General features: G+C 47.9%; 1 protein-coding gene across 1 annotated transcript in view; it reads right to left on the bottom strand.

Annotated features, from left to right (window-relative positions):
- Window positions 1-11406, bottom strand: part of STK11IP (serine/threonine kinase 11 interacting protein) — a gene marked incomplete at its 5' end in the record, with an annotated part of 18594 nt that overhangs the window by 6685 nt on the left and 503 nt on the right. Inside the window, 14 exons of the mRNA XM_010146111.1 lie at window positions 652-847; window positions 1629-1739; window positions 2683-2873; window positions 3055-3414; window positions 3515-3596; window positions 3905-4072; window positions 4572-4613; window positions 5627-5719; window positions 6348-6451; window positions 6642-6771; window positions 7745-7816; window positions 8020-8127; window positions 9062-9157; window positions 9469-9543. Coding sequence (XP_010144413.1) covers window positions 652-847; window positions 1629-1739; window positions 2683-2873; window positions 3055-3414; window positions 3515-3596; window positions 3905-4072; window positions 4572-4613; window positions 5627-5719; window positions 6348-6451; window positions 6642-6771; window positions 7745-7816; window positions 8020-8127; window positions 9062-9157; window positions 9469-9543 — 1828 coding nt within the window. The remainder of the gene's footprint in view (window positions 1-651; window positions 848-1628; window positions 1740-2682; window positions 2874-3054; window positions 3415-3514; window positions 3597-3904; window positions 4073-4571; window positions 4614-5626; window positions 5720-6347; window positions 6452-6641; window positions 6772-7744; window positions 7817-8019; window positions 8128-9061; window positions 9158-9468; window positions 9544-11406) is intronic.

The raw sequence follows: 11406 nt of genomic DNA, 5'->3' as shown, positions 1-11406 counted from the left end.
GAGTACAAAGGAGACCAGCAAGAATAACTGCACTGTATGAGATATGACTGACAAGCGAATTATCTAGGGACTTGACCTTATTTAGTCTAGAGGACAGAAGACAGGACTAGTTGCAAGGGGAGAACTATGACTCTCAAGTACAAAGAAAGGAATAAGGGAAGCAGGAGTGGGCTTAAGACTTAGGTTAGGGGTTCCAGTTGTTTTTTTGATGTCTAACAGCCGAAGTTTTACCTGAAATACTGCAGGAGCCTCTGTTAGCAAAAGGCCATTAAAACAAATTAGCCTCTGTGGCAGATCAGACCAGAATTTCAACAGGACAAGAAACTACGTGACCTTTAATGCCTCTCCCACGCTTCACATTTCTGTGGTCTATCGGCAATTTCCAGCACCCCTCTGTTGTCCCAGATCCCAGGCTACACACAGCAGAATGTTGTTTAACCTTAAAACAGCGGCTTCTTCCTGCTAATGAAGGAGGCAGGCTCTTCCCAGTCCAAATGGCTGAGGTGAGAGTACATCCCACAACAGGTTTTCATTGCAGTACAGCCAAGGCATCACCCTCTTCTATACATTCCATGCTCTGCACCACAGCTGCCATTCTAGCAGTCTGTCTGGGCATCAGCAAGCATCCTTTTCCCAGACTCCACATCCTACCTTGGTTTGAGGAAACTAGGGTCTCCAGGATTTTGACATCTCCAACCTCTGAAGGATAAGAACCTTGATGCCAGGGAGCCAGGGACTGCAAAAACTCCTGCTTGCATTTCAGGCACTGGAGCTTCGTGGATCCCTTTTCCTGGTCCTGATTTCGCCGATTCTCCTCAACAGCTGGGGACAACACCTCAAGGACACACTAGAAGTAGCAGCACAGGGAAAAGTGTGCTAACAGGCAGCTTTAACTGTCCTAATAAAAGCAAGCCTCTGACATCAGCAAGTCTCCTCACATCCTCCTTGCAGCACGTGAGAGTGTAAGGCATGCAGGGCCACTTGCCAGCTAACAGAGTACCACAGCCAGTCTGTGCAAGACTTGCTAAGGGCACGGAGCTTCACTGCAGAGAACCAAGAGAACCTGTTTTTGCAGGTCTGTGCCTTGTTGACAGGCTCTCCCTGGAACTCTGGTCTCAAAGGTCTCATCTATTTGTGCCTGTTCTGTTAACAACTTGTTTAGATGTACTTAAACAACAGTACCTTGAGAAAATATACTAGGATTTGAGACCAGAGTCACATTTGAGACCACAGCTGCCACAGCACTGACACTTGCGCTGTTCACAGGCTAAGTACAGGCTAGTGCATCACTCATCACCCAAGAAACATGCTGCACATGCACAACAAGTAAGGATCTCTAACTTGACTACTAACTTTTCTACCCAACAGGGAGAAAACTGCAAGGCTTCCTCCTGGAGAGCACCCTTTATGCTCCAGGAGCATCACTGCCCGTGATCATGCTCACAGGACTCTCCACAGGTCATCTGTGCAGCAGGGGAAATACTGAGCTTACACGCCGGACACGGGCTGCCACAGGGCACCACGTGCACATGTACTCCGAAAACACAGGCCCTGCGCTGGCTGGAAGAATTTAGCGTCTTCCTGAACCCTCCCTTTGTCCCCAGGCTTCCCCCTCCAGCCCCCCGCACCTGCACGCACTGCTCCGGGCAGTCATCGAGCACCACGTATTTGCGCTTCTGCCGGTCCTTGCGAATGTAGCTGAAGTGCAGTGTGAGGACAGGGAAAACACGCTCCAGGTCCTGCAGGAGACAGAAAACACCAGCTCTAGAAAGAGGGTGCAGCATCCAGACTACATTTGTTGGCGACTGGCTGAAACATGGACATACAAGCACTTAATTTAGTATGTCTTCAGTAGCCCCCCCATAGCTGATAGCATTTGGGAGCCTGGTAAAATGGGCATAAATAAATAAATAACTGAAAATAAGCTCACAAGTGCCAAGGACCACAGTAAGTTTCAAGGTCCAGAACAAAACATTTCAAACAAAACACCTTTTCATGACAATATTTCAGAAGAATATCAAGCCACAAACATTCAAGAGGTACAAGAGCAGGAAGAAAAAATGACTTGGCGTTCTTGGGGAAAACGCTATTAGAGAAGCCTGTGATGGTGTCCATGCACACACTGAATGTTAAAATCCCACCGTGAGGAAAAAGATTTCCAAAAGGCCTTTCTGAAGAACCACAAAACCAAGAGAGGACTGGTGGTTCTAAAGCAAGCACCTAGAGCAGACAGAAAACTGCTCCCTGAGCTACCTGTAGCTTTCTAAACATCACACTAGGCTCAGTGCTGCACTGTCGAAGAAGAGGTGCAATCCACAGACAGTTCTTGAAGGCCAGGGCAGTATCTCAGTGAGGAACAGATGGGAAGGAGGTCTCCACGTCATTTAGGCTCCTCTCTAGAGTGTCTCATTCCTGTGCACTGGAACAAGTCCAGCCATTGTCTTTTTAACTCCGGTTTTGCAACAGAATTGGTGCTGGCTCCCGCTGCGTTGTCACGGGTACTCTAAGCAATACAGATGCTGGTAGATAAACATGCATTAGGTGGAAGAGACGCTCAATCAATCGGGCTTTGCAGCAGATAGGAGAAGACCTGCAGCGTACTCTCACAGAAGCCCCAACCCACAATGCCAGCCCACACAGGGAGTCAAAGATGTCAAAGACCTACTCAGAGGCATTACTCACCATCCTCTTCCAGTTCATCTCGGAGGTCTCCACCTTCTGCAGGCATTTCAGTTCCAGCTTGTGTAGGACTCTGGCAGCCTTCAGTTCCACCTCCATCACATGCTTAGCTGTGACTCGCAGGAAGATCCAGTCTGGCTCTGGGTCCCCTTCACCTTCTATCTGGCTCACCAGCACTGGCTGGCAAAGGTCCACTGCCAAATAAGACACAGTACAGGTCAGTACACGCAGCAGGCCCTCAGGCCTTCTCAGCCAAAGTCCTTAGAATTCCCACAATATTGGGCAGCACAATAAAACTTCATGGATATCACATTTGATCCATCTATTCCATTGTCACCCAAGCCCTCAAGCACAGCAGTGAAAGGACCTGTTTACCTTCTGGCTTCTCATCTTCCTCCCCTAGCATTAGCTCATCTGCCTCCTCTTCTCTCTCTTCTCCTTCCACAGGCTCACCCGGCTGTACTTCAGACTCTTCCTCCTTCTCAGTATGATCCAAAGGAGGAGAGGATTCTTTCTGGGATACTTGGGGTTTTTCTTGCTCTGGGTCAGAGGTCTCACTCTGCAAGTCCACTGCCGCAGTTCTGCCTGTGATCTCATCTGCAGAACGGCTACGGCAGATGACAGGTACTTGGTCGTGCTCCTCCAGGTGTCTCTTGTACTGCAGCCAGTCAACACCAAAACGATCTCTGAAGCTGTCCAAGCGCTTAATCTCCTCCTGATGCTGTAGGACCAGGTCTGCAGAGAGAAAACTTGGGAAGTATGAAAATAGTTACCATTGCTCCTCTGACTGGGGCAGTGCAGCTGCTGTTTTGCTGAGGAAGAAGACGAGCCTCACCAGCAGAGAGCGGTAAAGCCTGGGGCTCATGTTCTGTGTCACTGGGTTCTGAAATGCTTGCTCTGCGCACTTTGACTTTTCCCTGAAATAAACAGGATAGGAATAGTCAGGAGACACCAGAACCACAAAACCAGCATCTGATGAGGGGCTCTGCCAAAGTGAAGGGTTCATAGCTGTTACAGTGCAGAAGCACCATGATAAAACATTTGTCATGGTATATCAAGACTGACATGAAGCTCAGCCCGTTTGTAACCCACAGCCACGCAGAGGCTCCCTACCACACAGTCAATATAAGACCACATGACATGCCTCTGCAAGGGTTTCACACCAAGGCAGCCCCTTCACCCAACAAGCCAGATATATGGTTAAGAAGCTTGCACAGTCCCAGACCTTGCTTTTCTTCCGAGGGAGCCTGACAGCCACAGGCTCTGCTGGGGACTGACTGTCACTGAAGTCTGCGGCACAGGAACTCTCCAGAGCACTGCGGTCCAGCACGGTCTTCTCTGAGGTAGAAGTGTGGATGGACTGTGACACACTTTGCACAAGTGTTGGAAGGTGCTAAAGCCAAAAGAAGAGAGTAATGCCTGCTGAGTGCAAAGGGGAGACAAGGTAACCACAATACAACTCAGGCTGACAACTTTCCTGCCCCGACCCCAAACTTTCATCATCTCAGTTGAAGTGGTGACAACAAATCCTGCCTGATTGACTGGATTGTTTGTCATCACCACTCTGATTTAACTCAATCTCTGCCTTTCTTAAAAACAGCAGATGGTATACCGATAACTGCTTGTTTTGCTGACATGTAATCCAAGTACTGGATAGTACCTGAAGAGGAAACACGTGAGGCTCCAAGTTCTGCAAGGCTACATAGGACAAAACAAGTTACACTGGCCAGGTCCAACAATTACCAGGAATCAGCATGGACTGAACCAAAGTGAACGGTGTCAAAGAGTCAAGGTGGCCCATACAGATTTAATAGGACACATGACAATGCTAAAACCTGTCAGAGTTCCCACTCCCAAAGCCATAAAGATCAGGTTACAGCAATTGCACTTACCATTAGGTCTGAGGAAGAGAGTGGCTTCCCATCCAAGAGGAACTGTAATTAGAGGCCCATTTGCAGTCAGATTCCGTTTGGCTGGCACATACTCAGGACAATATTTGCTGACTCCTATTCCCATTCAGGCCACCTTAGGGTTAGGATCCCTGGCGCAAAACTGAAAAGACTACGAGAAACAACCCTGTTCCTGCCTATCCATCACTTTTAGTTGCATTACCTGACCTAATAGCACAGAAGGCCAGAAAGGACCACTGTGGTTTTCCTGTTAACAGACTTTGTGACTCCCAGAAACGTATCCAAGACAGTTTGTGGAAGAGATACAATAAATTATTCTGCAACAATGCACACATTCTTTTGAAAGGCACTCACTTTCACCTCAAAGCTTGTATCCTACTTTTAGCCTGAGTCTACCTAGCTTCCAGCAACCTGAGCTCAGTAAGAGCTTGTTCCCAGACACAGTTTGAAGACAACGAATCCAGTTATTTGCCACTAATATGAAGGGTAGACCAGCTCTGGAGCACCTCTGACCCTCAGCAAGCAAGTTTACTTAGCTAAATTGCCAGAATGTCATCTTTGCTTCTTTATTTAAAATCAGATTACGAAGAATTTGCCGAAGCACCAGAGTGCAAGGGAAACAGTGATGGCACCTAGCTGAGACGAGAGTGATGGGGAGAAAGAAAATGTATATAATTGGGCAAAGAGGGCTGAGATGGTGAGTTTCTTCTTTGCAAGTCCAGCTATATAGTCACTATCTAGCAGGAACAGAGTAAAGTTTTGGGACTATCAGTGAGTAAAATTGATTAAGTAGACAGTGAAGATGTATTAAGATCTGAGGTCTTGCAAACTCTTCTGCCCTGGCCAACACGCTGTATAAAAATTTAAAGATAAACTACTCTGCCTGAAAAAACCCCAAACCATAAAACAATCACCACTGTTACACCACTGGAATAAATTTTCAGGTTTATGAAATTCTTTCCCCTCATTTGTCCCCGAGTGTCAGAACACCCTACACCTCCAACAGCAGGGGTAGAAGGTACATGGCTAGTACTCACGTTGGAGGAGGCAGCAGCTCTGGCAGACAGATGTACAAGAGTTGCAGATCGGTGGTTTTGATGGAATGATAATGGGTTTCCCTCTAAGTGCAGCTGGGTGGGGTAAATAGAGAAATTGTTATTGGAAGCAATATTCCATACCCTGACCTAATCCCTGCAGACTCCAGGATTTCTCTCTGCCTCAGGAAATTTCCTTGGAGTAGAACAGTGATCAAGCCAGGAGAAGACTAAGCTTTTACAATGCTTCCTGAAATTGTTCAGCAAATAGGGAAGGAAACTAAAGTACTTCCTACTCATGCCCCTAAATCATCAGGAGCTCTTTCATTACTGACACAGAAGTGTTGAGAGAACAGTCCTTTGCAGGCTGTCTTCCTTCACAAGCACTACAGTGACTGTAGTCATCCTCTTTCAGATTTCTCTGAACACACAAATCCACAACAGGATTAGGGGAGGATCTTTACTCAACTTGAGAGTGTTAAAAGCGGAAAGGGGGAGCAAGGAGGTGGGGATGAATATATGGAAAAGGTTAGCTTGAGCAGGGGTCACGAGAAATGAAGGCTGAAACACAGCTTCCAACGCTTCCCCATCAGCTTCCTGCATTAAAATTAAATGCTCGAGTTGAATTGCTCTTTCAAAACTCTCTTCTTACCACATAGTCTCCAGCTTGCACGCCCTGACCATGACATCTCCAACATACCAATCCATCAGGTTTTGTGCTTACTTTTTTTACATAGTGCAGAGTGGACAATGGTGCCAACTGGGCATGTTCCAGCAGCAGGTTATAGGCCACATCCAGGTGCTGCAGGTTCACTAGCTGTTCAACCCCTGCAAACAAAGCAAGAAACCATCAGCACGCTGGAAGATAGAACCCAGAAACCTCCCACCTACCCCTCTCTCCCCCAAACTGAACTCTAGCAGAAATAGCTGTGCCCAAGATTTCAACTTCTGTTCCTCCTCAAGGAAGAGAGAAAGGCCTCAGAAAAAAGTCAGAAATGCTCCTCCCTTGTGGGCTCACCATTAATGCTGTCAAGCTCATTGTTGCGCAGGATCAGAGTCACCAGCTTGGATCGGCTGAAGATGCCAAGGTTTGGCACCTTGGACAGGAAGTTATAAGCCAGATTGAGGTACTCTAGTTCTGTAAGGGTCTGTTCAGAGAGAAGAGCAGTACCGGATCAATTTGGACTTTAGCTCAAAGCCTGACCCTGAACTCAAGACAGGGCACTAGCTGCTGCCATTTTTTCCATCCCACCAAGGTCAACCAACAAGTGAGTTCCTTAAGACTATTTCTACAGCAAGACTTTGGTGTTCACACTTGGAGTGGTTTGTCTAGGGGTGCTCAGCATGATCTACCTGCTTTACAAAATTTGCTGGGAGCAGCCTTCTCCTTCCTTATCAACTTCAGTGAGGCACACAGCAAGGGACTGGACCCCCTGCCACATCAGCAAAATGACTCAACCACCAAAAGATGCCCTTTTTCACCTTTGCAAAGAAGATGGTGAATGACACATTTTGAGCCTCACCAACACCATGAAAAGCTGTTTCACAGCAGCTTCTCTTAAAAGAAGCAGATCCAGCCCAGCAGAGCATGGATTTCATTGCTATTCCCCAGAGACATATCACTGTCATGGATTACCAACAGGTAATTTCTGAAAGCGAGGAAATGCTACTGGCAGTCTGAGCAAAGTGAACAGCAAATCTCTACAGCCCCACGCCTGACCACGTAATTCTTACCTGCTGCACAGATGACAGTGAAGTCTTGGCCACAATGGAGCACATGCCGCACGTGCAGCATACACTGCATGTATCGCTGTATTATCACCCGCCCACGCTGGAGTGCCAAGTGAAACACACAGTGATACGTACAGCTAGCTTCCACCTCACAGCAGAGGAGGAGCACTGCCTTCTCTGCCTCAGTGGCACAGGGGCTCCACGTACAGGACGACAGTTTCAAGGCTGCGAATACTAGCTCCAAATCATGAGCTAATGCATGCCTGCTGGGCCACATCTCCAATTTCTTTTGCTATATTTCACCTAGCAGGCACACGGTCAATGATTACAGCACTTCAGCAGCGTCCCCTCTGTATGAGGCAACTCGAGTGCTCAGCCCAAGATACTCACCGTTAAATAGTGCTCACAATCCTGGATCTTGTTGTGACTCAAGTCCAAGACTCTCAGAGCATTCAGTAATTGCTGATGGACAAAAAGATAACAGATCAGATCCTACAAATGCCTCCACTGCAGCAGAGAACCTGTGTCCTGCTGGAAAAGGCCAGCAAAATTAACACTGCCCACTCCCTCCCACCCAGACCCCGACTCAGTAAAGGAGTGCCCAGTCCCTGGCCATGACCATCTCCTCTCTTCCCTCAGTCACGCAGGAAGGATGCCCCACTCACCAGTGAGTCATCTAAGGCAGTGATTGAGTTATAACTGAAGTTCACCATCTGCAGTTCCAACCATGGGAGAGCGCAGCTCAGATCTCCACCACATGCTGAAATGATTTCCTAGGAAGAAGAAGAGCCATTCCTTGGTGAGAACTGGCTGTTACAGTAGCAGATGAACACAGGAGAACAGCTAGTCTGGAACAAGGCTGGCATACTGTGCCTTGCAGACCCGGCCTTGCCTAGAGTGGCAATGACTTTCACGTCACTAATTACAGTATCTGGAGGCACTGGGAATTTCATGGGTAGGTGTTTAGAAAGAAGGGGAGATGCTTTTGCTTCCTACACTCAAGTGGCAATAGTTAACCTAACATGTAACAACTGGTAGGCCCTGAACACTAAGCGCAAAGATTCATGCTAACAAAACCTTTTTCAGAGTTCCAGCAAAGCAGAAGTAAGATACACACGCCCTGGCCGAAAAACTTGTGCTCTGGCAGACAAAAGCAGCTCTGCAAGCTCTCCCTACCAGAAGCCCCTGCTCCCCAGAAGGTAGCTGCCTCTACCACAGACAGAAGCCCAGAGCCCCATGTTTAGCACAGCCCACACTACTCAGTTCTCCACAGCTGGAGCTTGCCTCCTTGTCTTAGAAACCTGCTGGGCACCAGTGCAGATAAGACCCTGGGGCACAGGATACCCTCTGACAACCAGCTCTAATTTAAGGAAATAAGCCTCGATCAGCTGCAGGCCTTTGAATGTGGAAACAGCCAGACACACAGAACAGTCACAGTTTGCTGATACAAATATTGGCTGGAGCCAGAAATTCTCAAGCAGCTAAAAGGGAGACTGCAGAGCATACATGTATCCAACCAGGGAATATTTCAACCTTGTCTGAGTCAGGAGTAGGAGCCCAGAATGAGGAAGAGAGAAAAAGCCATATGCAACACAGGTTGATAAGATCATTCACATAGTCTCCTACACCCTCCCTGTGTGAAAGGCTGTAAGATCAAGACAGCCTTTCTCCTGCAATCTTCCCGAAGAGCTACGTAAGGACACTCACCTCCAGGGTACTGATACATTTGCAACAGGTTAGAGATTCCAGCTGAGAATAGACAAATCGCAGTCCCAGGAGGCAGTGTGGAGGGACAGACCTCAACTGCAGCAGTGATGAGAAAGTTAGGACAACATACATCAAAATATTAAAATATTACAGTATAAGAGCAGCGTCATCCCAGGCCCATCTCTGCAAGGGATCTTCCACTTCCCTGCCAGTTTCCCTCCCTAACACTCCAGACACTGCTCATGTCCAAGCTTCACCCCAAGCAAGTGCTGCAGTTTAGACTCAGTCTTCTAGGGAAGTTACAAAAACCTACTCAGTTTTCAGAAGTAGAGCCACTCCAAACACAAAACTAAGTCAAGAAAAGCCAAACAGCAAGACTCAAAGCCAGTTCTGCCTCCTATACTTACTTCCAGATGCCGGAGGGACTTGAAAGGGAAGATCTTCACAGCAGATTGCAAAACACAGTTTGGAACATGAACAAGCTAGAGAAATCAGAAAAGAAAAGAAGTCTCGTGTCAAGCTGGATTTGTGCTGCAATACCGTTCTCCCCACGCACTGACTGCAGCCCCATGAACAGACCCCCTCAAGTATTTACTAACAAGCTCTCCCCCATCAGCACTGTCTCCTGGCCCCACAACTCAACACAGGTCAAAGGTCAACATATTGGCCAGCACATGTCCATGATCCACCACACCATCGAGCTCTTTTTCTCCTCCCCTGCCCGCGTGGCTTCACCACTTTCAGAACCACAGGGAGATCTGTCAGCTGGATTCCTCATCACCCACCACTAACAAAACCACTCAATAAAGACAAATCTAACTGCTGGAGCTATGTTTATCGAGCAGCTGAGCTGAACTAGCACACTGGTGGGAGGTGTGCATGTGCATTTCACTAGAACAAGCCAAATAAGGCAAACCACAAGCAGATACAATGGAAAACAGAGCTGATCTCCAAGACACTGTTAGCATTAGACCAAGGTACCTGCAAACCTCCTCTCTGCATTCTGTAGTGCAGCCACAGGCTCTTTCACCACAGGGTAGTCAGGCTGTGTCACGTACCACAAAACAGCTTATTAAATCCAGCTTCTTACGCTTTCTATGGACAGTGCGCGAACAGTATTTCAGACAAAAATGAGTAATGAAGTAGTTAATGTTTCCACTGCAGACACCAGAGTACAACTGCAGAGACCATCTCTGCCAGCTACATCCACACGCACAGAGGTGACTCATCAGGAGCAGAGCAGACACCCCAAGGCCTCACAGCTACAGCCCCGGCAGCGATGACTCACTGCCCACTGCCTGCCAGCACTAACGCGGCCGGCGTGTTGAACAGGACCATGTGCGGGGGACGCCTGCACTGGGAAGCTCTCATGACCAGTTTCAACAAAGTTTATTTCAGGTGCCATCCTTGCCCTGTGTCCTGACCATCTCTTCTCCCTCCAGTCTTATCAATGTGATCTGGTTGATATAAATTATTAGTTTCTCCAAGTCAATCAGTTACTGTATCACCAGGGGTAGCACCCCCTTCTTTACAGGCTTGTTATCGAAAGAGCCTGTTTTTTGGTTAACACAAGCACTCACCACAACACCATCCTGACTGCAGCAGCCCTCCTGCCTCTTCTTACCAGAGGACCCATGTTCCTCTACAGTCTCACAGCCCCACTCCAATCTCCACCCTCAGCACGCTGCGACAAAACCCTCCCCAAAACAGCCAAATCATCTCTCCAATCCGTCTCATACAGAAAACACCTTTAAAGGCATCACAGGCCGTAGTGCTCAGCCACATTACTGCCTCAGCACCACTGTGAAGCTCAAGAACAGCTGCTAAATCCCTTTCAGGGACATTTCACCTCTACTACCCTCCTACCAGTGCCCCAGTGCCAAGTGTAACCATGTGCAGCCTTGTAACACGTCACCTTTCAAAAAGCCGTCTGAAGAATCCCTAGCTCTGTACTTTTACGTTTACTACACCATTCTTAAACCAACAAGGACAGATTACTAGCACTATCCCACGCTGTGAAACCACTGCCCAGGCAGGACACAAAACTCATACATGCACAAAAGGTCTCAGAGTAGTGGGTGTATACCATGCCTAACTGCTCTGCTCACATACCCTGGCTCTGCTGCCTGGTGCAGATCAGTCATCACTCAGGGAGCACTCAGCTGTGCTCAGCTGCCAGATACTGCCTGAACTGCTCAAGCATTTCAGGAAACAATCATTTTTCCAACAAGGTCAACAGCTTACGAAGGTCAGAACATAATTAACCCCTGCTGTCCCCTGAGTTGCATGGCTGATCCTAGACGAAGTAGCTACACGCTGTACTGCTGAACTACGACTACACTTAA

This window comes from Buceros rhinoceros, unplaced genomic scaffold (genome assembly GCF_000710305.1).
Source record: "Buceros rhinoceros silvestris isolate BGI_N320 unplaced genomic scaffold, ASM71030v1 scaffold37640, whole genome shotgun sequence".
Classification (NCBI taxonomy): Eukaryota; Metazoa; Chordata; class Aves; order Bucerotiformes; family Bucerotidae; genus Buceros; species Buceros rhinoceros.
This window is presented reverse-complemented; position numbering and strand designations above follow the sequence as displayed.